The sequence below is a fragment of the Ambystoma mexicanum genome, chromosome 5p (genome assembly GCF_040938575.1).
Source record: "Ambystoma mexicanum isolate Mex_15411 chromosome 5p, UKY_AmexF1_1, whole genome shotgun sequence".
Taxonomy (NCBI): Eukaryota; Metazoa; Chordata; class Amphibia; order Caudata; family Ambystomatidae; genus Ambystoma; species Ambystoma mexicanum.
The window spans coordinates 721,914,804-721,942,031 of NC_090930.1; the positions used below are offsets into that span (position 1 = coordinate 721,914,804).

Consider the following 27,228-nt stretch of genomic DNA (forward strand, 5'->3'; position numbering starts at 1 on the left):
AGTTGGCCAGAAAGTGCCCCATTGCCTTGCGGAGGGAGAGGAGCCTCTCGGGTGTGGGGAACACCGGCTGCACAGCAGTGTGCCAGTGCACACCAAGGAACACCAGATCCTGGGCGGAAGTCAGCTGTTACTTTTGCCGGTTGAGGAAAAAGCCCAGCTGGTGAGGAATGTCTGCAAGCCATTGGCAGGAGTGCACTCCCTTCCCCCCTCCCCCCTCGGGTGAGCTGGCCCTGACCAGCCAGTTGTCCATATAAGGGCATAAGTGATGGCCTTCCAGGCGGAGGAGACCAGCCACCCCTTTCATCAACTTCGTGAAAACACACGGAGCCAAACAGAGATGGAAAGGCAGCACTTTGTACTGGAAGTGGTACGACAATCACGAACCATATAAATGGCTGATGGTGCTGGTAAATGGGGACATGAAGGTACGCATCCTTGAGGACTAGGGAACACATCCAGTCCCCTGCACACAGAGACTTTGCTATGTGCGCAGGAGTAATCATCTTGAAGCATTGATATGTAGACAGGTTGAGAAAGGACAGGTAGAGGACTACCCTCAGGCCAGCCTGGTTGTTCTCGGGTACCACAAACATCCTTGAGTAGAAGCTGGAGCTCCCATCCGACTGAGGAACCAGCTCCACAACCTGCATCTCCAAAAGAGAAAGGATCTCCCGTAAAAGGGACGGGGACTTTATCTGAATCAGAGGAGGAGAGGATGTTAAAAGGAAGAGGAAGACAGACCTGTGGAGACTATAGAAAGGATCCAAGGACTCTCTAAACAATGCTTCCAGCTGCCCTGAAAGAGAGCCAGCCAGCCCCCTTACAGGTGTGCTCTGTTCCGTGACCCTTACTTCACTGTTTTTTGGCGTCTGAGGCGGGAGCGGAAAAAAACACGCAAAGTCCTCTGCTGCTTCCTTCGAAGGTCACTGGGGGAATCTTTCAGGCCTCTGTGCGCAACAGTCTTGAAAGCACAGGGTTTGAAGTCAGTCCTGCCCTGTGACTGAGGGAAGGACTTCTGCCCTGGCTTTTTCAGGATGGCCAAGGACTTGGCGAACTCTGCAGAGGTCTTCTTTGTCAACTGATCATCTGTGGACAAATGAAAAAGATCAGATCCCTCAAAAGCAAGACCCTGGATTCTCTGTTGCATATCAGAAGACAATTTAGTGGCATGCATCCATGCCGTCTGTCTCATCTCGACCCCCAGGCACAGCCATCTGCTGGCTAGATCGATGTGGGAGACCGAAGAATCCATGAGGTCCTGTGCAACTACCCGGGCATCCGCCAAGTTAACTTTAAAGGAGGCCTGCCTCTCCAGAGGGATGTCGGGCAGGAACTCCCCCAAGCTTCTCGTTCACCGCATCTAGGAGGGCAAATGCGCCCCCGCGATGAGGTAGCAACATTTGTTGAAAGAGTCAAGGGCTTTGTCCTCTTTGGACAGACAACTGGAGGCAGCCCCTGCAGAGGACAATGTAGACAATAGTTTAGAATACAAGCAGGCCGATGCCACTGCTGAAGAGTGTGGGTGGGGATGGGAGGCCAAGAGCAATGGCTCCCCATCAGACAACCCGAATCAGCTGTCCAATTTTATTTTTCATCAGCGAGTTGGCCCTGTGCTTCTCCCAGACCTTTCTCGCCACCTGTTGGACATCCTCCTGAAGCAGATAGCCTGAGCAGCTTGTGGCGCACCTAACCAAAACCTGTGCTAACCCTCCAGACTCCTGGGGGGCTTCCTCTGGCTGAGGGACTCCCAAGAACTCTGCAAGGCCCTGAAGACGGCCATGAAAAGCCTTCACAGATGCCAAAGGTTCATCACTATGGGCGTCATTGTCGCCCACCCCTTTTTCCCCCAGATGGAGGGTAGTCCGGGTCCTGAGATACTGGAGGCGGAGGCCCCCCACCCCGGCCCCCCACCCCGATCCAGACCAGAAGATAGCTATGGATCCATTGACTGCTGCGGGTGAGGCGCTGGTGGTACAGAAGGAGGCGGAGGGGCTTGAAGCACCGGCAGGGCCTGGACCAGAGGTGGAAAAGGCAACGCACCAGGAACACCGGAAGAACCGGATGAGGAGTCATAGGTGGAGGCCTAGGAGGCATGACCTTTGGGATCACTTCCTTGACTATACCCTTGGGAGCCCTGTCATTTGCGCGGAGCGCATGATGACGAGGAAGCGCTTAAAAACACGGTCCTCGCAAGCCGCAGGATCTCTAGGTGCCTGACCCTCAGCGGCGCTGGGCCTCCTTTCCTGATCAAAGCACCTAGGTGCCTGTGACATGTAGCCGCAAGGCTGCTAGCGGTAGATGAAACCTTGTGGAGATGAACCACCTGTACCGTAAAGTCCGCTGCTGCTTCCAGAGGGAAAAGGGAACTGGAACCTTCTTGCATGGCCCACTCTGTGGGCGAAGGACCAGGGATGCCTGAATCAAAATCCAAGATGGACGCCGACCTAGCAGGCTCAGCCACGTGCTTGTCTGTCATCTTTGGGCCTTTTGCCATGCCCTGGGCGGGAGGACGCAAAGGCCACGTTCTGGATTAGACATGGAGCGGCACTCCTTGGCCCTCGAACCTGAATCAAAAGTTTCGACCTCAGATATGGCTCTGGTAGGTACAGATCCCTCGGCCTGCTGGCTGGTAGTCGAATTGCCCTGTACCACGACCTCAGAGGTGGTTCTGGTAGGCTGGGCGCCATCAGCTACAGAGCTTTAGTCATGTTGGATTGTGCAAAAGACTGACTCCTGGAGGTAGAACACAGCCATCCCTTGCCGACTGAGGCAAAGAGGACACACTTGCTCGCCCCTCTGTGGACCGCATGGTAGAGCTTCTGAGCCACTCAGCTCGGGAGCCGGTAGCCTTGCCAGCCTCAGGCCTCTCGACAGAGCGCCGGAAGAGTCCCTGGGCCCCTCGGCCTCAGAGCTGGTCGCCTTAATGGCCTTGTGTCTGCCAGAACCAGAATCCAAGGTACTCTTTCCCGTTGAAACCCCCGGGAAGGAGTCTCCGTGATGAGGAGCCTTACTAAACAAAGGGCCTACCTTGTCTTGATGTGGGGTCCTGGAGTTGAACGCTCTAAAATGACTTGGAGGAGAAGCGTCGAAGATTTCCCTCCAGCGTGAAAGATGATTCTTCAAGGCCCGGTGACGGAGAGAGCTGCAAGCCGCGAACGCATCCGATCGGTGTTCGGGTCCCAGGCACTCAAGGCAGGGCGCATGCGGGACCAAGGCCGGGAATGAGCCATCACAAGATGCACATCTCGTGAATCCTCCCAGCAGCCAATATGTGCCGAAGGAGGCGAGGCACAGAGGAGGTGAAGATGATTTTTTAAGAAGGCAAAGAACGGGGAGCAAGCAGAAAGTTAAAAAAGTCTCTGTGCATAGCTGCCAGGTCCGACACCGTCCATCCGGAAAAAGGCACTGAGGTGAGGTCGCCGGAGGGTGGGACCGGGGGGAGGGGTACACTGTACCACACCACTGCTGGACTAAATTTAAAGAGGAAGCTCAATTATTCACTGCCAAAGGTTCCGGTAACATCCCCATGTTGGGGACACCCACACGGATGGAGGAAAGGGGATGGTACGTATGAGTACAGGCCTTTACCTGAGGTGGCATCCCAAATCTACTAATCACATTCAATATAAACAAACTAGCCACCCCTGGTTCTTTCATGCAGAAAAAGGAAATTTCCTTTGTCGATGCAGGTCGTTAACTACATTTAACCCCTACCCCCCAAATGTGTTCCTGAAGACGCAAGCCACCGAGTTCAATCGCAAGTCATTCTTCATCGCATTTCCCCGTCTCTTATCACCACCCCTCTTCTCACTGCCTCCAATGATTCTGTAGTTAGCAATGTAGCCTATTCTAACAAATGCTTACCCAACTTGAACTTTTGTAAGGCAAGTTAAAGGCCTTTTTGACATGGAGGGAGGCAATGGCATACATACTGTGCCACAACTTAATTTTGCCTACGATATGATGCAGCCTTTCAAAGTTCATGGAGATCTTACACCAAGGCATAATGCCAGCTGGGTCCCTTCACACTAGCTTAGCCATCACCCTCTGAAACCTTGTGCATACCATTATACTGAAGATCTTATCATGGTTTGCAAAGGTAAAAGTCGACACAACATGCACTTGCTTAGGTGTTATTAGGTGATCATGATATCTCCTATAATGTGAGGGGATATTTTTCATAACCCTGGGCATGTCCCTCCCTGAAGTGACTTAGCTGCTGTCAGGACCTCCCCCCTCAGTGAACTGTTGTAGTAGCTGTTCCTTATTTGTTGCTGTTTCATGGAGAGATGGGCTTGCCATACGATCTCACCAACCGACTTACTTGCAGATGTAGTGTCTGCAAGCTTATTGCTTGGTAAAATACCCTTAGAGTGTCATTAATAACAGATTTGATGTTCTACTCTCTCCCACCAGACATACTTTTGTGCATTATTGATCTGTGTGTCTCGCCCTCATTTTGTTGTACAATATTGACATCATTGGTGCTGAGAACATTGGCGCAGTAATATAATTTAAATAAGTTATATTCACCATTGTTCCACTTCAAATTACAATGCAACTGGTACACATTTAGTAGGTTTTATCAACCAGATTCTCTTACCACCATTCATGACATCTAACATCTTCTCTGACTGGTCTACATATAGAAAACACTTCTCCCCAATCTATCAAAGTAAACAGCAGAGTGCTAAAGTTCTTCAATCATGTGAAACCTTTTCTATTTATAAAAGCCTCACTCTCTAGTATCAATTTGAAAACCATGTGTTTCAATTCAGCTTGTGTTAGATATTTAGGAGGGCTTCCATCATTTTGCTGTTCAAATTTTACCAATAGCTATCCCATGAAACAAACACTATACCTAATCCTCACAGTTCCACTGAGCCTAAGCATAATCGTTATCCTATTGATAGTGAATTCTTCCAGAGTTCCCTTGGACCTTTATCGAAATATCCCTTGCATTATAGTCAATGAATGTTGTATGGTATCTATACTTGTTTTTTTACATATAAAGTACAATGGATTGGAGGCTTAGGAAAATTGGGAGGGGGGAGTAGTAGCAGTACAAATCGGAACACAAAATACCATGTACTCTTATGGCATTGCTGCATGAAGGTATATAGCCATATACAATAGGTAATCCTCTTCACCTTATCCCAGTTATCTCAACCCTTTCTTTGAACCAATACTGACTAGTGGTAGTATATAATCTTACTTTTTCATAAAAATGGGCGATTCTGATTTAAAAGTGTGAAGGATTCGCTCAACCCGCAAAAGAAAAAAAAAAAGAGTCTCCATTATACTCTTTTGTAAGCTTAGATAATGTGGAATGTTTAATATGGATTGATATGTTACTGTACAACCTGAAAAACCGGAATCCCTTCCCGACTCCAGATGCCTTGTAACAGTTGGCCCTCTACTGTTTCCAGGTTTCACAAATGTGGGGTATGTGAACATTTCGGGCATGTTGTGTCCATAATGGGATTTAAGAAACGAATTTAGGAAGATTTCAGAATCTCAACATTTCCCTAAATAAGAAGATATAATGCCAAAAAACATATAGTTCGATTAATTCAAAACATCAGTGGGCTTGCATAACAGAAGAATGCATCTCTTTTGCTTTCAACACCTACTAAGCTAATAAGATGTCTGTTAATTTCTCATTGGCCAAGCCAAACATCTCTATTGGCTTATCGCGTTACTGAGATTTGCTCGTACTCTATTAATACATGTTAGATCAATCTGATACACCATGTATTTTTACAACAGTGATAGTGGCTTCACATCTACCCTTGGTTCCTTTTGGAGTTCAGCTTAGGTGCTTTAGGTTTATCCACCATCAATTCACACTTTAGTATGCTTCAGACACCGCTGCAGTGGAGGTGCAGATTACCTCTAATACTGTTTAACATTACCACCCTCTAAAGAGGTTTTATCTCCCGCCCTTTGTCTAAATGTGGTATCTTACCCTCTCCATTTGGTGCTCTACGGCCAGAGCCTTGGTCATAATATTTTTCCCATCTGCATAGCGAAAGGTCCGACACAGTATAACCCTTGTATGTCACATCACCAAAGCAGTGGCAATGTTCACTATTGAGTTTCAGCATCTGACATGTTTTAACACCTTCATTGAAGTGCTATATAGCATTCCAGTCTGTTCATTTGGATGGACTAGCAATGCAACTAATTTCTTAACTATACATACATGCATGCATGCATAAACAAGGGGCATTCCTTACCATGTAGCATGAAAAGCTTTGGCACATTTTGGGGCATTGCAGGTCATACAAGCTCCTTTGCTTTCTCGCCCCTCTATATGGCAAAGGTAACACACCTAGAGATAAAAAGGAATGTTAACTCAATAAAAAAGCAATGCGTCATAAGAACAAGTTACTTTCTTACCTGGTAACGTTCTTTCGATGGGATGGTCCGACGACGTATTCCATATCTATGACAGGTAATCACCACAGCTGTGCTGCTTCGGAAACTTTTCCGGCGTCTGCGTCCTGCGTCGATGACGTCGATGCGCCGACGTCGAGGACCTCCTCCGACGTCCGACGTCATCCGATGTGATAAGTAGGACGCACGACGCCTGTAGCCTCAGTTGTAGTTTTTTCCCCCAGAACGTGTGACATAAGTCAACTGCCAGTCAGACACAAAGCCTTGCGGAACGTAAGCTGCAATCGCAAAAGAAATTCTGCAGCGGGGAAGGCAGGGCGGGAGCGATATGGAATACGTCGTCGGACCATCCCATCGAAAGAACGTTACCAGGTAAGAAAGGAACTTGTTCTTCGAGGGGATTGGGTCTTCCGACGTATTCCATATCTATGACAGACTCCCAAAGCAGTACCAGAGCAAGGAGGAGGGAAAGAATTTATAAACAAAATTTAGAATAGCCAATCAAATAGCAGAGCAAAGGACCGCCTTGCCAAAGGCCAGATCCTGCCCTCTGATGGAATCGAGGGAATAATGCCGTACAAATGTATGTACTGAAGCCCAGGTGGCTGCATCACAGATGTTGCGAATAGGAACACCCCTCTGCAGGGCAGTAGATGCAGCCATACCCCTGGTAGAATGGGCCCGCAAGCCAGCCGGTGGGTCCTTACCCGCCAAGCGGTAACACTCCGAGATGGCCAAAATAATCCAGCGGGACAAAGTCTGTTTCGTCACAGCTTGCCCCAAATGCTTACCAGCGTAAACAATAAAGAGTTGATCGTCCACTCTGACCCGGGACATGCGTGAAACATAAAAGCTTAAAGCTCTCCTAGGATCAAGCCTATGGAGCCTCTCCTCTTCCTTACCAGGATGCGGAGGAGGATAGAATGCCGGAAGAACAACCTTCTGGGCTAAATGAAATTCCGTCACTACCTTCGGAAGAAAAGAAGGACGAACTCGAAGGACAACCCTGTCCTTGTGGAAAACAGTGAAGGGTGGCTTAACTGAAAGTGCCTGTAACTCACTCACTCTGCGAGCGGAAGTAACCGCAACTAAAAACACAGTTTTCAGAGTTAACAGCCTCAAAGGGCAAGAATGTAAAGGCTCAAACAGAGCACCCATAAGAAACCTAAGAACAAGGTTTAAATCCCAACCGGGCACCAGGAAAGGTGACGGAGGGAACACATTAGTGAGCCCTTTCAGAAACTGTGAAATTAAAGGGATCTTAAAGTAAGAACACTCATCAGACGAGCGCTTAAAAATGGACAGCGCCGCCAGGTAACCTTTAATGGTACCCACTTGCAAGCCCCTGTGGGCCAAAGAAAGCAAAAAGGACAGAACCATGGGGATGTCACATGCAAAAGGATCCACATTCCGAACTCTGCACCAGTCGCAGAACTTACGCCAACGGCAACGGTACAGAGACTTAGTTGCTGGCCTTCGGGCCGAAAGCAACACCTCCATCACGTCCTCAGGGAGGTCCCAATCCCTATACCTCAACCTTTCAGAAGCCAAGCGTGAAGGTTGAGGGATCTGACCTCTGGATGGAGAACCAGACCCCCCTCCCGTGAGAGCAGATCGTCTCGGTAGGGAAGACGACGTGGAGGGCAGATGGACAAGTCGAGAAGGTCCGGGTACCACGTCCTCCGAGCCCACGCCGGAGCAATGAGGATCATCCGGGAACCGAACTTCCGCAACCTCCGCAGCACTTGCGGGATGACGGGGACTGGAGGAAACGCGTACAGCAGCGGGAACGACCAATCCACCACGAACGCGTCTCCTAAGGCTCCTTTTGGAGGAAATTCCCGCGAGCAGAACCTCTCGCACTTCCGGTTGACACTGGAGGCGAAGAGATCCACTTGAGGGGTCCCCCAAAGGGCGAAGATCTCCAGGAGAATCTCCTGAGCCAACTCCCACTCGTGAGAGATCGCGCTCTGCCTGCTCAGAGCGTCCGCCGTCACGTTTTCGACTCCGGCCAGATGAACTGCCGAGACCGAAACTTCCTGCTGGATGGCCCAGAACTCGAGCTGCATCGCCTCCCTGCACAGAGGAAGTGACCCTGCCCCCCCCTTTTTGTTGAGGTAGTGCATGGCCACCGTGTTGTCCGTCAGGATCAGGACATTCCTTCCTCGCACAGTCGGCAGAAAAGCCTTCAGGGCTAGCCTGATGGCCCTCAGCTCCAACAGATTGATATGGAGTCTGGACTCCGACGGAGACCAACGACCGCTGACTGTCAGCTCGTTGGCATGAGCTCCCCATCCCGTGAGGGATGCATCCGTCACGATCGTCACCTCCGGCCAGGGAAGCCAAAATGGAGCCCCCTTCATCAAGTTGCCTTCGACGGCCCACCACAGAAGGTCCTGGGCGACCGAGGGCGGCACCTGAATCGGGTCCGACATCCTGCCGGAGGACTGCGACCATTGCATCTTGAGTGCCCACTGCAAAGATCTCATGCGCAGGCGAGCCTCTGGCACCAGAAGAATGCAGGATGCCATGAGGCCGAGCAACCTCAAGAACTCGAACGCTGGGAGCGTCTGGGCATGCTGAAACTTGTGCACCATCTGCTGAATGTGAAGAGCCCTCACCTGGGGAGGAAAACACTGCCCCAGGGAAGTGTCGAGCACTGCTCCGATGTACTGGAGCCTCTACGTTGGCGTCAAATGGGACTTCTTTAAATTGAGGGAGAAGCCCAGCCTGTGGAGGGAGTGGCCGGTGACGGACAGATGATCCAGGACTTGCTCGGGAGAGCTCCCCCTGATCAACCAATCGTCCAGGTAGGGGTAGACGTGAATCCCCCCTTGCCTGAGATGCGCTGCCGCCACCACCACCATGAGCTTGGTGAAAACCCTCGGGGCGGAGGTCAATCCGAACGGCAGGACCCGAAACTGAAAGTGCGAGTCGCCAACCGCGAACCTCAGGTACTTCTTGTGCTTGGGATGGATCGGCACATGGAAGTAAGCATCCTTGAGGTCGAGTGACACCAACCAGTCCTGAAGCTGAAGGGCCTGGAGGACTTGAGAGAGAGTAACCATCTTGAACTTGTCCTTCCTGAGGAGTTTGTTCAAACCGCGCAAGTCCATGATGGGTCTCAATCCCCCGTCTTTCTTGGAAATCAAAAAATAAGGGGAATACCATCCCTTGTTCCTCTCCGCTACAGGCACCAGTTCTATAGCGCCTTTCTCCAGCAGGGCTTGAATTTCCTGCGCAAGGAGCGGATCCGGACACTTCAAAGAGAGGTTCCCCGGTGGATTGTCGCGAGGCCTGTGCCGAAAGGGAAGACAGTAGCCGTGGGCTATGATCTCCAGAACCCACACATCTGAAGTAATGGCTTGCCACTCTACAAGATGCTGCGCCAGCCTTCCCCCAACCGGCGAACCATGGGACATGGCCTCATGACTGAGTAGGAGCGGCTGCGGCGTTACCCGAGGGCAAAGAGGCAACTGCCCGAGCGGCCTTGGCACCACGGGTACCCTGTCGTCCACCTCTGGTACCCCTGCGTTGGCCTCTTTGACTGCCAGCTCCTCTCGCTTTACTGAAGGATGAGTAATAGCGAAAGGAACCACCCCTCCACTGCTGTCCCCTAGGACGAAAAGGCGGAGGTTGGCGAACTGCAGCGCCCAACGACTTCGCTGCAGCTTTTGAGGTCTGCAACCTCTCAAGGCTCTCGTCAGCCTTGCTGCCAAAAAGGTGTTCACCATCAAAGGGCATGTTGAGGAGCCGGGACTGCACATCAGGAGCAAACCCCGACTTCCGCAACCACGCAAACCTGCGTATCACGGTGCTCGCCGCCATGGACCTACTGACGCATTCAGCCAAGTCCAGACCCGACTGAACGGACTCACACATGGCATCCTTACCATCCTGGACCATAGCAAGGAAACCCTCGCGTTCAACCCCTTCGGGAATATGTTCAGCCGCTAACGCAACACAGTTCCACAGAGTGTGCGTGAAACGTGACAAGGCACAAATGGAGTTGGCCGCCTGAAGCGCCATACCACCAGAAGAAAACACTTTCTTCGCCCAGCCATCAAAACGTTTGTCGTCCCTATCAGGAGGGATGGTAGGGTACGACGCCTGCTTTGCCGGGGCCGTGGCCGACTGCACCACCAAACTCTCCGGAGTGGGGTGCCTGGTCAAGTAGCAGGGGTCGCTACTGGCTGGACGGTATTTACGTGACAAGGATCTGCCCACCGCCGGGAGACTCTCCGGAGCAGTCCAAGCCGCCGCCACCCTTCTCTGTAAAGCCATATGGAACGCAGTACCGGGTCAGTTGGGGGACCAACATCAAGGATGTCCGTCAGATCATCCTGCACAAACTCCCCTGGGGGAGCAGACCATCCCAGATACTCAGACACCCTAGCCATAAGGCGCCGGTACGAGGAATCGGCATGGGAGCCAGGCTCAGGCCTACAAAATTCCACCTCCGGAGAGGTGTCCAGTCCACTGGCATCATGCAGTGACTGCCTCAAATCGTCAAACTGACTATGGCCCGAGACAATTTCATCTGGCACCTGACTAGGAACCAGGCCATCAGAATCCTCATCCGCCTCCGAAATATATTCCAGGTGGCGAAAAGGCACCCGAGAGTGCTTGCTCTTAACCAGAGCCTTCCTAGGGGGTACACCCGTGACACGGGGCACCTCCGACACGAAAGGAGTCGATGGCGTCGAGCGAATCGGCGCCGACGCCGAGAAAACCGGCAACGGCGCCGAGAGGATCGGCGTCGACGTCGAGGAAATCTGCGTCGACGTCAGATGCAGCGCCTCCAGTATCGGCGGCGTCGACACAGCCCTCGAAGCCGGAGCTCCGAGCGTGTCCCTCGACGACCTGATCGTCGACGGCTTCGACGAGGCCCTCGAAGCCGGAGCCTCGAGAAAGCATGTCGACGCCCTCGACGCCTCAGACGTCGATGTCTTCCTCGAAGACTTCACAGGAGCACACGGTCTCGAACGCGTCGAGGACCGGGACCTGGAACGGGTACAGCGAGAACGAGCCTCCTTGTCCGAACGGGACCGCTCCCGTGACTCGTGCCGACCACTCTTGCGAGCGGCGTCTCTCGACCTCACACGGCCGACCCCACTCGGGGGCGCGGACGGCTGAGTACCCTGCGACTCAAGAATCGCCAACATTTTCTTCCCGAAGGAAGCCCATTCTTCCGGCGTCGCACGGCTGGTGGGGTAACCGACGTGCCGTGCAGAATCCTCGGAAGAGGACCTGGAAGGCGACCGGTGACGGCGCTTCCGAGAATGCCTCGAAGAGGCCGAGGAGTGGCGAGACCCACTCCTAGAAGAAGACCGACGAGACTTCCGACGATGACGCGGAGACTCACCCCTCGAATCATCCGTCGAAGCCCCGCCGACTTCGACTTCCGGGGCTTGGACACCCGACCTACCGACAACTTCTTCTTACGTTCGCGTAAGGCTTTGGACGTGAGCGACTGGCAGTCGACACAGTCATCCGTGTCGTGGGCCTCCCCGAGGCACCAGAGGCAGGCGTTGTGCGAGTCAGTCACCGACATCTTGGACCCACACTCCCCGCACTTCTTAAAGCCCGGACGCGGGGTTGAAGACGAAGTGGAAGACATCGCCGAAGGAAATTCACAAACGAACAGGTTCGAAGAACCAGAAAGAACAGAACTCCAAAGAGTCGAGGCCTAGAACCGAGAAACACGAAGCAACACGTTCGCGGAAAAAACGGAACTGAGGCTACAGGCGTCGTGCGTCCTACTTATCACATCGGATGACGTCGGACGAGGTCCTCGACGTCGGCGCATCGACGCAGGACGCAGACGCCGGAAAAGTTTCCGAAGCAGCACAGCTGTGGTGATTACCTGTCATAGATATGGAATACGTCGGAGGACCCAATCCCCTCGAATTATGTATTAAGAGGTTTGAAACCTCTTGAGGGACACTACTAAACAGTCTAAATGCATATTTGACATTTGCACACAGCAATATTAATTTAATTTTTATTTGTTTTGGTTTGTTATAAACCTTTACAAAAGTTTCAAACTAAAATATAAGACAATACATTAACCATTTCCTTAAAATATATCAACATCTAGTTAACATGTTTGTTTAACCGTAGTATACAAAATATACAAAGTTTTACAAAATTCATAACGATAGAGTAGACAGTCAGATTACATATGAATACCAAAACATAAACAACCCATACACTTACTAACATTTACATAAAATTCCAACAGATTACATGTAATTAGGTTTGTTACACTAAGTATCATACTCATAGAAATGTTAAAAATGTCACAAAAATATTACTGGTGCGATATTACCAATATGGTTAGATTTGTTAGAATTTCCTTCATGCCAAAACATTATCAGTATGTTAAACTCACCTAACTCATTAAGAGAGTTCTCAGGTATTTTTTAGAAAGGTTGTTACTCTTATAATTAAAGTTAAAGAGCTTTCGTGCATCATTCTATACCAAATTAAATCTCTATCAACAGAGGTGGTCGATAGAACAAACTGTGCAAAATAGTTAATTCAATGGCACAGGAGTGCAGGACAAACCAGCAGTATATTTTGCAGTGTCTCTTCTGTGCCCGCAGGTTTACAGAATCTACACCATTTCCAGCTTTCATCTGTTTTGTTTCTAAAGTTAATTATTTGGTTAGTCTACATGACATTCAACCTAAAACGCATGATTTTGTTGCGAATGTTGCTACTTGGGCATTTCAGCCAATATTTTTCCATCTTTGTAAAGAATTTCCAAAATGAATAAGCCCGATTATACAATTTGAGTTCGAAACTATACTCAGTGTTTTAGACCAATCATTCCCCCTTATAATTTATTTGATCTTATTGGGATTATAAATCAATGTGCAGGCAGCCATCCCCAAGGAGCTTAATATGGTTTCAGCCTCTATTTTTAATTTGGACAGGAACACACATGTGGACTCTCTTCGAACGCTTACATACAGATCTGTTAAGCTCACCAGATATCGACGGGGACGCCACCCAGCCAGTTGGTCGTTGGTGCTCTTCCCAATGATTCCCTGGTGTGGTCTTGGTGTCGAGGGGATTCCGCCTGGAAGTGAAGACTATATTACGACTGGCCGACCAAGGTAAGTTTTCCACCACCTCCCTTGTGTTTCCAGCCCCTCCAGGTTCTCTTCTCACCTGGTTGTCGGAATCGGTGGACTCTCCATCCTGCTCTCTGAGCAGGGGCGCGTTGTCTTTTGTGGGCGTGGGCGGTCCAGTTACTTCACTGACTGCTGCCCTTGTAGTGTCTTTCAGGTAGGTCTTATTGCGATTGATGGCGTCGTAATTCTTGCATGCCTTTCCTCTGTTCTAAATGTCTCTTTTTTTATCTCCCTAGGAGCACGGAGTGTCCGCTTGGAGAACTGGATATGCTGGTTCTCACCGGGAGATGATGGCGCGCTACAGCGTTATGATGCGGTAAAGAGGCACTTTGCGTAGCGCAGCGATGTCTTGTCCTCACTGACCTGTGCTTTTCTCTTTTCGTAGGTCGCAGTGAGTTCCCAGCGCAGATGGAGTTCCGGAGCTAGGCCGGCCGAAAAGCAACCAACCAGGTAAGTCTTTAAGCGCTTTGTGGTTGTAATGTCTCCACTAGCTCCTTTAATGATGTCTTTCTCCTTTTCTCAGGTCCTTCGATCCGGGCGGTGAACTCCACCAACAGAGCTGCCCAGGAGCTGTGAGCAGTGAAGGATGATGAATGCAGGTAAGATTCTGCTGCTAACTATGTTCTTGGTTTTTCTGCAGGTCCAGAATTCACCAGGCTCGTGAGAAAGCTGAACACGGTGAGCGTCACGTTGCTAGAAGCAAAGTAACGAGAAGCGTGTCGTCTTGTTCGGTGTGCTTTAAATAGCCACTGTAAAGTAGTCCAGGTAAAGTAGTCCCTAGGCCACCACACCCCAAAACACTAGACCGCATAGCTTGGATCTAGGAAATAAAGCTATGTGGATGCCTCGATGTTGGCTGAAAGCCTAAATAAAGTAGTTCCTCAAGCAGATGTCTTTCCTCACTTATGAGCCTGGCGCCAAAGGTGCCAGGACTGGCCCCAAGAAGGCCTGAGAAGTGGATGCCAGGTCTTATTAGTGATCCGAGCCCTGATTCCACCTGGCCAATGGGCTTGCCAGTGGGGATCAGGGCTGAGAGTTGACACAAGATCATACTCTTGACACTGAACATTTTCTCCAAAGTAGCAATCTTTTCTACATTACAAGTGAATGTACCAATTGTAAACCAAATTCATATCTTATTAGTTCAATGGGTAAACATTTAGGAAGAAAGAACAGAATTCCCCTCCATAATCTTCCCCCAAGAACCTTCAAATAATCCAAAATGTCGGAGCCAAAAAATTCTAGACTGTATGTAAGCCCGGGCAGTACTTTCATAATGTAGTATTCCTTCAATGGTTTCATTGAGAACTTTCCGAATTTCTTTTCAATTATGCGCATTTGCCGTAGGGTTACTTCAATTTTTACTTTACCTTCAACTGGTTTTTAATTAAAGAAGTCAAACCCATGCCAGAAAAACAGTAGCCTAGATATTTAAATGCACTCTGGCATTTGATGCGTTTGCCCCTTCAGATCCACGTATAGGAACCTTGAACCTTATTTACTTTACCCATACGGATGACAGCGGTCTTGGTTGCATTAATCTTTAGATGTAATTTTTTCTAATTCCCTAATCAAGTGTTGTAACCCAACCTTTGTGTTATCCAACAGCAAAAAATCATCCGCATTTGCTAGCCAAGATATGCAGACACTACCCAATTTCGGAGATACTAGACACCTTTGTTAGCCAAGGTACCTTCAGCACCACTAACATACAAATTAAAAATTGTAGGAGCTAGCATGCAACCTTGACGTAGTCCATTGGTAATCACCATCTCAGAAGACAGCCACCCATCAGAGTTTAAACGCACCACTAGCTTTGTGTCTGTATATAGGTCACAATTTCTAGCAAGTGTTTCGGCATGCCCAATGCTGTTAACTTTCTCCATAGTGTTGGTCTGTCCACCAGGTCAAAAGCCATACTAAGGTCCATTGACGCAAAGAAAGTTGGCATTGCTCCCTTTATCACTGATTGACTTAATAAACATCGCAACAAAAAACCCCCGCAATCAGTTCCAGAGTTTAAAAAAAAACAATTTGTTTAAAATCCAAAATGTGATTTACATTAATCCATTCCTGAATGTCAGCCAATACCATGGAGGCAAAAATGGTGGATTCAGGGTCAGCAATGGCTATGGGTCTATAGCCTGTATGGGGCATACGTGATCCTTCTTTATAAACTGGTAGAACAATAGAAACCCTACGAGATTGTGGAATGTCTTAGTTGACAGAAATCCTCAAACCGCATACACAAAATTGTAACCCAATACAAAGGGTTGGATTTCAGAATCTTATTAGAAAGATTGTTAGGACCCGGTGCTCCTGAATTTTTAGATTTCACAATAAGTTTCCTCATTTTCTCTACAGAGTTATCAACTGACCATTGCAGATTAACATTCAAAACCAACTTGCCGGTTACCTGGCCACCATTAAGTATACTAGAAAAATGACCCACCCATACTCCCTCAGAGATCGGGTTCAAGCACGTGTCTTTCTGTGTACGTTCAGTACTATTGATAATAGACCAGAAATTGGCTGAATTAACGCCCTTCATTGATTTCAACATCGCTTCACCATCAAGTTGGGCTCTTCCTCCCTGGTGATTAATCAGCCAATTTTTGTAATGTTGTTTACATTTTTTGATCTTTAGAGTCCCCTGTTCGTACTTCCCCTGTTTTTGTAATTTCTGTATCTCTTTTTGCAAACTTGTTTTCTGTTCATGTACCTCAGTGTCCGTGCAGTGTCTATTTGTTTTATTTGACAGGCACCCAACATTCGTGTGACCCTACACGGTATGGATGTTAGTACCGATGTATGATGGGAAGTTGTTTACTGAATATATGCTAATACGTTGACTCAGAGGGGACGAGTCATATTCCTTAATCATAGTGGCTGTAAACCTCTGTTTTGTTAAATGACCATTTCATTCTGTTGCCTTTAGGGCATACTGAAAGACCTTCAGTGTAGAAACTGGAACTTTCCTGAATGGCCTTAGACACAATTTTCAGAGTTAGCATACAATGATCACTAATTGGAGCTTCTTTAACTTCAGACTTCGATATACTATTATTCAGTACCACAGAAAGAAAGATATAATCGATTATTGATGAATAACCCCTTTTATAGTGTTCATTATATACGAATTCTAGTTGACATAAATCCACAAAATATAGCTAAAGAGTACCTTATAAGTTTGGGGTTCCCACACATCTGGGCGAAGACATCCCTGTGGGTATACAAGACGTCCCCGGCAACCCTATCCACCAGACAGTGGCATTAAGATCTCCCGCCACTATTATTTGGCCCTCTAAATTATCATATAGCCAGAGATCAATCTTTTCCCCAAGCGCGATTAGCTCAGTCTCCAGCTGTACATCGGTAAGCGCATTAGAGTTCCAATAGATGTTAACAATTAGTAGGGGGAAACTACCACTTCCAATCCCAACTACAAATGTTACTACTAGGATTGACTGTTGATTACACCAGCCCCACGTTTTAATAATGTACGTAGACTCCTTGAAAGCCAAAATGAGGCCTCCTTTCGGGCGACCCTTAGCCCCTCCGATAGCAAAAATTTCATCCATTAAGTAACCATCCCAACACAATTTTTCTAGAGCCCAGGTTTCAAATCAAATGAAGAAAGCTCCTCCATAATTCTTTCATTATTCCTTAAGTGATGACAACCCCTTGAGTTGCAACTTCCTAAACTCATTTTATTTGTGTTGATCAATTCAATTAGTTACCATACCAATTTGCAATAACATGACATGAGATCTGAACAATTGTTTCATAAATTGTCGTTGAAGAAACACAGATAAAACGTAAAACCGTAGGTGATGAACCAGGGTGGTTTTTTTTACAGATACAAATACATTATACCTGCTACTTTCAAGGTATACTAAATATTCTGCGGGAGGTAACCAAGTCTATGGCCATTGCAAATTGGTATGGTAACTAATTGAATTATGTTTCCAATCTATTTTTGCTTTGTTTCTATTTGAATATGTTTGCAAAATAAGTGGGCATGTGTTGTTCATATAAAACTATTAAATGTTATGGTTGATTAAATTCATTCCATTCTTCGTCTTTGACATTTAGTTGAACTAAGCAGCCTAAAAGTCAATTTCATCACTTTATGTGTATTTATTTCTCGTTTAATTATGAGTTTACAAACTTGTTGATACTTAGTATGTCAAATGAAGTTTACTTCTGCAGTAAATAAGGAATGCAGGAATCGTTTGATGTAAATAAATGTGGTAGGACACCCTTCCTCTTGTTCCCAAGCAGTAGGTGTGTGAGCAGTTTGGCAGATCGTCCGGTTTTGGGATAGCAGTCTGGGCTCGCCACCCCGAGGAGGACTACCTCCGGGTCCATCGGTAGTTTGCCTTGGGTGATGTCTTCCACGATCCGCAGGACCTCCTTCCAGAAGGTCTGTACTGTCGGGCATCCCCACCACATGTGGAAAAAGGATCCCCGCTCGCCGCAATGTCTCCAGCAGCTCGGGTCTATGTCAGCATTGCAATGGTGCAGGCAAACTGGGGAGTAATACCAACAGTGAAGGAGCTTTAGGGCGCAATGCTGGTTTGTAACACATCTGGATGTCGAGTTGATCCTGGACCATATCTCCACCTATGTCTGGTCTTCTATAGGGTGTCCCAGGTCCGCCTCCCACCCGGACATGTATGGCGGTCTAACATTTAGCATGTCCTCCTGGAGGAGGTGATACAGTTTGGTGATCCGACCCTGGCCTGTGCCTTCCCCCATCGCCTGTTCAAGAGGGTGGGGGTCCCGGGTGGCTCCCAGCGAGACCGTGGGCTGCGAGATCCAGTGGCGAAATTGGACGTATGCAAACCTCTCTCTTTCCGTCAGCTGAAAGCGGTCTTTGCATTCCTCGAAGCTGAGCAGGTAGTTGGCATCGTAGAGTTGGGAGAGGGATCGCAGGCCTCCTATGGTCCATCGGCTGAAGCGAGCTCCCTCCATTCCTGGCCTGAAGTCAGGGTTCCAGATGACCGGGAAGAGCGGGCTCAGGCCCCTGGGCACCTTGCTCCTCCGTCGGGCCCACGCCCATGCCTCGAGAGTCGCTTTGGTAGACGATAGCATCTGTGGCCTGTGGCTCTGGGGAGGCCCTGGGATATGTAGCAGGGAGTGTAGTTTTGGCTGGCATCTGGATTGCTCAATGCGGGACCATTTTGGTGGGGCAACCAGACGCGCCCAGGCCGGAGAGCTCACTAGTTGGGCCACCAGGAAATAGTTAATCAGGCTGGGGAGCCCGAAGCCGGCCCATTTTGCGGCTCCAGTCAGGACCCTCCTAGGTATTCTGGCTCTGCGTCCCCTCCACACAAATTTCACCAGCTTCCTCTGTAGTTGTTCCAAAGCCTGTTTTGGGGCGGGGGGGGGGGCCGGGAGAGTGGAGCACAGGTACAGCAGTCTAGGGAGGAGGTTCATTTCGCATGCTGTGACCCGTCCCAGTAGAGAAATCTCTTGGTTGTCCTATCCTTGGAGGTCCTCCTCCAGTTCCTTGAGCAGCGGGGGGAAATTGGCAGTGTAGAGCTGTTTGGGGTCTGCTGTGAGGCGTATTTCCAGGTAGGCCGCTGAGGAGGAGCTCCATGTTAGCGGGTATAGTGCCTGGAGGTTGGCTACAAGGGGAGTGCCCAGGTTGAGGCTCAGTGCCTCTGATTTGCCTCTTTCGAACACCTCCAGGTCAGTTAGGGTAGCGGCAAGGAGGATTGACAGTTGGTGATGGAGATCATCACATCGTCGGCGTACAGGGAGATCTTGAATTTTTTGCTGTTTATTTCTAGCCCAGTGATGTGCTCGTTGGTTCGTGTCCTTTGGGCGAATGATAATGACGTTTTATTTATATAGCGCCTTAATCCGAATGGTTCCATGACCAGCGCAAAGATCAGCGGGGAGAGCGGACAGCCTTATCTCGTCCCGCACAAGAGCCGGATCGGTGACAAGGTCTTCAGATTAAGCCGGAGTGATGTTCTCGGGGCTTTGTGGTTTGCGAACACCATTTTCTGGAATATCAGGCCAAACCGGAACGCCTCCAGGGTGAGGCGCATAAAGTTCCAGTCCACCCTGTCGAATGCTTTGGCGGCGTCCAGAGTTAAGACTGCCAGGCCCCGTCGTTCTTGGGTCGTGACTTCGATGAGATTGAGCGCTCGGCGGATGTTGTCCATGGTGCTTCTCCCTCTGATAAACCCTGCCTGGTCCTGGTCTATGATAGTTGGAAGGATTTGCGCCAACCGGTTCACCAGTACCTTTGAGTATGCATTAGCGTCCACATTGAGCAGAGATATCGGCCTATACGAAGAGCACTCCTTTGGGTCCTTGCCGGGTTTCAATAACATGATTGTGGTAGACTCTTGCATAGAGGGTTTTAGGCAGAATCCCGTGCAGTGCCATTAGGGACCACTACACACAATTAAGACTACAGGTGGCAATACAAGTTTTACCTTTGGTACAAGCCTGCACTACTATGTCAGGGTGGTAAGCAGTGGCAGAGCAGCCAGGCTTATCTCAAGAGTACATGAGCAGTAGCAGAGATTAAACCAAGGGCCCACAATTACTGTGACTCAAGCCAACACAGACTCAAGGTTTCAGGTAAAAAATATAGTACATTTATTTTTAAACCATTCGTTATAAACACAACACTTCTATTAAACTTAAATAAAAACCACACGTTAAATATACTACAACTAACCAATTCACTTTGTACAGTAAGTCTCAAGGTAAGTACCTTGTGTTTGAATGAACCGGTGTTACGAACAAAAGACGGTACCGCGAATACGATTGCGATCATTTTTTGACAGTTCGGTCTACTAAATAAACAAGTATCCGTGACATGAAATGCTACCGGGGCAAAAACACACTTAGTACCTGAGATACCCAGAGGGAGTTGGAGGCAAAAATCACAGGCAATATTTTGGTTAGGCAGGCAGAATCAAGAAACACTCGGACAGGAGTTCAAAAGTCAGAGGGCCGGAGCCAGGGTCGAAAGACACTGGGGCCTGTTGCCGAAGATCACACAGTCAGACAGTTCACGATTCAACGTAGCCAAAAGTGCTTCGATATTGTCACTGTTCGGAAGCAAAAGTTATAAGGAGGGAAGACAAGGGCAAGCCTTGGAAATGAAGAAAAGGGATTCACCCAGTTTCCTCAAGTAGAACACAGTACCTTGTTCCAATGGTGCAGCTGGTGCCCTGGCAGTTGTTCCTGTTGGTTTCCCACAGACCCACGATTCCTGGAGCTTCGTTGTGAAGGAGGACGTCTGAAAGGGGTCAGCACCACACAGGGATGAAGCCGGCAGCAGCGATGAGGAATAAAAGGTGTGCTCCTTAAAAACAGGAGAGGCTCTTCAGGTGGCTATCCGGACCACTACAGCAGCGTGCAGCGATTTCAACCAAGGAAGAGGATCCTCTGGCTGTGGAAGATGAGCTGGTTATCCCCACCAAGCTCAAGGGAAGAAGTCTCCGGACTGGATCTTCTCCGAGTCGTTGAAGGGAAGATAGCTCAGGACTGCAGCAGGGCTTCACCGGGACGGGGTAGTTGCAGCAGTCGTCGTTCTCTCTGCTTCTCTTCGGTTCCTTGTAGTTCCAGTGGTGACTCTCTGACTTCTAGCCCGAGAGACATGCCTTTTATGCAAAAAAAAACATTCACACAGCCTGGCTGTAAATCACCCAGCAGGGGGGTTGTCCACCCCGGACAACTATCCTGGCCAATCATGACAAAGTGCGACTTGGGTTTCCTAGGATACCCTGTGAAGCGGGTGACTACACCCCTCCCTCACATTTAGCCCACCTAGACACCCAGGCGCCTTGAGGAGGGGTTCTGGGCAGAAGCCCGCCAAAAGACAGTGAACAAAGAAGGCAAACCTAGTTTGCTGCGCAAAGAAAGACACAAGAAGGACTTTAACAAAAAGAAATGGCAAATAAACCCAACCGGAGCCAAAAGAAAGATGATTTGGTCAAGCGGGTTTATGTTCGAGGCTTATATAATAGCCAAGAACAGTACCACGTTTATCTAATATAATTCCGGTAGAAAGGTTAGGGTAGATACCACTGCCACCAGCCAAGTCTAAATGTTAAAAGAGCGAAACAATGTTCTAGGAGGTACAGATAAAAAGGGATACTAATTAACCCTTTCCAGTACTCCATGGAAGATGGGGTGTACTGGATCTGTGGTAGATTGACTAAGTAAAGTTAATGGTAACTTTACCCTTTTCTGGGGGACGGTAGACGCCTCAGAAATGGAGTCGAGGGAAGTCTCAAAGAAAACCCTGTGCCACGGCACTGAAGGTGCTGTGTGACACACAAAAAGATGGGGGCTACTGAAGTGGTGTACTTCAGAGTCCACAATCACAAAAACAGGTAGAAACCCATAGCAAAACACAGGTAAGAGTGGGGAAAAAGCTCTCACTCTTATCAAGTGGAATAAAATAAACTCCAGAAGTCCAGCAAAGCTGCTGGGGGACTCACTAGGTGAGGGAAATTAGCCATAGATGAGAATTCTCCCGAACAGAGGGCGTGATAGTGCCCGTGTCCCAAAAAGAGTTAAATAGCTCTGTCATGGGGTGAAAGAGTTTGTAGAATTTTAGTGGAAAGCTGCCTGGGGCCCTGGGTTCCAGATTTTTGAGTATTTCTTCCACCTCTTAGGTTGTAATTGAGGCTTACAGGGCAGCTCTGTCCGCTTCTGAGATGTGTGTTAGCCGGGCGTCTGCTATATATTGTTCCTGGAGGGCCTGTGGGTGGGGGGCTGAGGTCTGGGTGTCAGCTAGTTGGCTGCCGCCACCCGTAGTTTTGCCCCTTCTCCGCACAGGGTTCTACCCTTTGGGTCCTTCAGTGCGGTAATGTGGTTCCGTCGGCGGGTTTTGGCTAGTTTGCTCAACAGATATTTATTAGCTTTATTGCCATTCGCGTAGTAGCTCTGTTTGGTCCGGAGCAGGGTCTGGCTGTGTCCTCGGCATAGTGAGCTTCCAGCTTCGTGCGAGCTAGCCTAACCATCTTGGCCGCTTTGGGCAACCACTTCTTTTTTAGGGTTGCGTTTGCCTCCATTTCCTTCTCTAGTTGGTTTCTGTTTATGGTTCACCTCCTCATATATGCGGCAGCCTGAGCTATCAGTTCCCCTCCAATTACGGCCTTCATGGCTTCCCATCGCGTTGCTGTAGAGGTGAGGTGGGGGGGGTTCCTTAAAGTAATTGCTGATTGCCTTGGCTATGTCATCACGCACCACCATATCATGCAGCATTGGTTTATATAGAGACCATCTGAGTCTTTCTGGGGGATCCAAGTCAAAGACCCTTGTGGTGAGGAGAATTGGGGCATGGTCCGACAGCACCCTTGCACCGATTTCCACATCATCCGTGAACTGCAGGAGCCGTGGGCTAGCTAGAATCAGGTCTATTCGGGATGAGGAGCAGTGGATGTGGGAGAAGAAAGTAGACTGCAGTGTCCAGGGGAAGGACACTCCAGGTGTCTACCACACCTAGTGTTTTGAGCAGGTGGCAGAGGCCCAAAGCCAACCTGAAGTCCCTGGTGGACTGGGTGCCTGTCCTGTTCAGTGAGGGGTTGGGCACCCCGTTGAAGTCCCCGCCCAGGACCACCTGTCCTTCGAGGAAGGGGAGGAGAGTGGATTCCAGGGTTGTGTAGAAGGCCGCCTGGCCGTCGTTTGGTGCGTAGACCGGGATCAGCGTGTGGAGTTGACCGTAGAGATCCCCCTTAAATCGCTACTAATCTGCCATCTGGGCTGCGCAGGGTCTCCTTCTCTTTAAAGGGGATGCCTTTCGCTAGCAGAATCGCTGTGCCCCCTTTCTTGCTGGGGCCAGAGGCCAGGTATTGTGTTGCGAATTCTCGGCACCGCAGTCTGGTGAAGTCCTCTGCTAAGAGGTGGGTCTCCTGGAGGAACCCCACCGAGGCCTGAAGGTCCTGCAGCTATCGAAGGATGGACTTCCGTTTGTGGGAGAGTTCAAGCCCCTGACGTTCAATGAGGTGCAGCAGAGTTTGGTGTGCGCTGGAGGGGAGGTCAGCGGGGTGCCATTAGGATTCAGGTGTGGGGGTTGGGGGGGTAATCTTGTGCTCAGGGGAGTCCACCAAGGGGCCGGGGGCGGCACGACTCAGCTGCAACCGAGTTTTAACTTTGTCCAACTCGGGGCCAACCGGGTCCCAGTAACCAAGGGGGGTGAGGAAGGTCCCAGCCCAACGAGGAGAAAGGAAGGAACAAAAATTAACCAAACTAGCCCGAACGGGCCTCGGGCCGGAGTGAATTTCCATCCACTCGGCTGGGGCATTGCGTGGGACGCCCGGGTGCCAAGAGTGCAGGTTCCGGCATGGAGTGCTTACGGTCGGTTACTAATCGTGTACGGCGGGAGTTTTCCCTCCTTTTGGAACTTTCATCCAGCGGCTATGCTGGGGCTTCGGTGTTGAGCTGCATGGTTTATTCGTCGGGGAGGTAGTTGTGTCTTCCTCGGGTGTCGAGGGCTCACTCCCCATAATGCTGCCTGCCTCCTCCAAGCCATGGATTACCCTCGTTTCGCCCTCAAGTGTGAACTGAAGCGAGGCCGGGTACAGCCAACTATATTTGATTTTCTGCTCCTCCAGAAAGGTTGTTAGAGGCTGAAAGGCTCTCCGCCGTTGGACTGTGGGGGCGGCTAGGTCCTGGAACAGCTGTATGGCGGCACCCTGGTAGGTCAGGTCACCTTGTGAATGGCTCGCTGTCATGATCTCCTGTTTCGTAGAGAAAAAAAAAATCTACTCTGGTGATCACTTCAGGGCTAGCCGCCGATGGGGTATTCCTGCGGCCTCGCAGTCTATGAGTGCGATCGAGCAGAAGTAGTGACTTATCGCAGTCCGGGAGGCAGTCTGTTTAGATTTTTCCTTCAAGTGGAGTAAGTTGGCTATATCTGCTAACTTCGGGCCCTTCTGCTTAGACATCTTGGTGTCTGGGTCGCCGTCCGCACGGGTGAGTGGTATCCGTAGGCTGTTTGGGGAGAGGGGATGAGGGGCAGTTTCGGATGTGACCACCTTTTTGCAGCAGCTGGGTGCGTGGATCTTCGCAGGGAGTCCTGGGGGAGGCCCTGCCCTCACAATGCCACCTGTCAGGTCACCGCTGGCAGGCGTTTCAGGCCAGTTCTGCAGACCTCTCCAGAACTCTACAGGCTAGTGTTTGCTGAAGTTTACTGCAGTGGTTGGGATATTTACCACTGCTTTGCCAATTTCGTTTGGGCTGCTGGTCACCTGCTGTTCTCCAAGCTTCCCTTTTAATGCAGGGGGACCACCCAGGCGGATCCTTCAGTGTTGCCTGTAGTGGCAGGGGTCCGCAGGCTTCAGACGTGTGGTCGGGGTAGTGAGATAGGGCTGGCGCCGTGTCCCTGTAGCCCTCCGATGGTGTGTGTATAGGGGGGGGGGGATGCCCCCAAGGCAGCCCATTGGGTCCACAGGGACCAAGGTGGAAGGGCCCCGAGGGGGGCGTTAAATGGGGCAAGTGGAGACCAAGCAGGGCTGCCCTGGGCCTCCACAGGCCGATATAAGGGTCAGCGGGACTGTCACAGGCCAAGAGGCGTAGTGCTGGACTGGCGATGGGAAGGCCCCAACTGGTGCTGGGCCTGTGCTGGTGGGCGCGCGGGCTGCGGGCCTCCTTTCCCTCTTCAGGGTCATAGGGCTAGCGTGGTGGGTCCGCCGCCGGGGGGGGGGGGGGGTGTTCGTGCTGGTGGAAGGGCTGACACTGCCTGCGGTCCCATGGCCAAAGTCAGGGCGGAGTGTTGTTGGGGCTGATGGCGGGTGGTTGGGGACACCCCCGCAGCTCCCCGCCGCTTCAACTCTCAGGCGCGGTGGTGGTGCATGCTATTGTGCCGGCTCCTGGCCGGCGCTGAAGTCCGGTCCCCGCCTCCACACCGGGGTCATTTGCTGCAGGAGGGAGCAGGCGCCGGGGCCCCCCCCCTCCACTGATGCTGTGCATTGAGGGGGAGGCAGTGCTGCCGCGGGCCGCCCGTGATGGTCAGGCCGAGGGTTTATGTAGAGCGGGCCCGCGGTGTGAGAGGCGGGCCGGGAGACTCCTCGCAGTGTCCAGCAGCCCAATGTCCATTGGCGGGAGGGCATCCACCGTCCCATAAGTCGGGCTTGGGGGGGGCCGGCGCCAAGCCCCGGCACCTCTCTCCACCAGGTGCCGATACCCCCTCTCTGCAGCTGGTCGCAAGGACGAAACAGGAGCTGTGGCCACCTCGACTCCTTTATTCCAGATGTCCAGAGACCCCGACCGTCTGGGTCCATGCTGGTCTGGTCCGTTGGGCGGGGGGATTTAGCACAGGCCCGCAGGAACCGCCATCTTGGAGGTGGATTTCGGCCCCGGGCTTGGCTCCTTGAGCCGGAGGGCGGGGGTGCTTCCCCGTTCCGATTTCACCTCCCAGTCGAGCCGCAGACTCCTGAGGTACTCCGCCATCCCTCAGGCGCACTCCATGCCGGGGAGGATGCGCGCAAGTGGACATTTCTGGCGACAAACACCGGGCATCCCACGGAGCTCTCAGTGAGGCATCTGCATTGTCAGCGCCTCAAGCCACGCCCCCTTATGCTTGCCCCTGAAGATTCTTGCATATGGAAACAAGGCACAATCACCATACACAAGTGATACGACAGACACGAGGTTCGATTTCCAAGTACTAGGGTTTATTGCAAAGCAAATATACTCTCAGTCGGCAGACTGGGTCTACCGTCTTGCAACGTGCGTCACCCAGACCTCTTGAGACGCAAGAGAGCAAACATTCTACAACAGTATCATATATATAAAAAGACAATCGTACAATCTCATTGTGACACATCAAAACCGCCCATAATGTATCTTCTTGAGCTAGGGTTCGGTAATTGACAATTATGACACTTTATGATACGTTTCTTACTCAATCTTTATTACTCGTTTTAGCAACAGTTGAAATTTTTGCAGTAAGCAGACATAGTTCTTTGTTATGAAGAACACAAGGCACTTGTTCAGCAAGGATACTGTGTTCGTAGGAGAGACACATTCCAAAGCGTATCATCTACTGGTTTCTATTTGTGAACTAGGGGTCAGCCTGATCTAAGGAGAGCACCGAAGAGGGGCCGCTAGGAAAGTATAATTCATGTTTAACAGCCTCGTTCTACAGTTTCCGCGAGACCGGCCGGCACCTGGGCCGTTGATTAAATGCCTCTCTTCTAGCTTTTAAGGACTTGTGAGGGAAGAAAACAATGCATTTCTGTACTGTTTGGCATTTCTGTCTGGGCCGGTCTCTCAACATGTAAACTGTGGCCTCGCTCAGAGCATGAGCTTTTGGAATAAAATACATTTTTGCAAAGCGTTTCACAGAAAGGCAGAGAAAGCAAATGGCGAATCTTACACAAAATGGACTCTCTATGGTTATGCTAACGATTCTCTGTTGGCGATGTAGGGCATATGATGCGATTGGTTTTCGGCCAACATAATATACCTTCTATGCTTAGTTAGGGTAGTTTCTAAACTTACACCAGTATTTTTAACAGGGCAAACATGCAAAAGGGCATTGCTACATTACATATTTAAATTTTGATATTTGTGGAAATGTCAGTGCAAAACAGTACTATACCATTGCAAGTTCATAAAATAAGGTTTTATAAGGTTGTTATATGGAAAGTGAGGGAGCGGGAAAATGGGGTCGATATGTAAGAAGAACAGAGGTTTACCATAC

At 50.0% G+C, this 27,228-nt stretch overlaps 1 protein-coding gene across 1 annotated transcript in view; it reads right to left on the reverse strand.

Moving 5' to 3' along the window:
• Positions 1 to 27,228, reverse strand: part of LOC138480573 (uncharacterized) — an 878,042-nt gene that overhangs the window by 224,472 nt on the left and 626,342 nt on the right. The window contains exon 5 of the mRNA XM_069612298.1: positions 6,240 to 6,334. Coding sequence (XP_069468399.1) covers positions 6,240 to 6,334 — 95 coding nt within the window. The remainder of the gene's footprint in view (positions 1 to 6,239; positions 6,335 to 27,228) is intronic.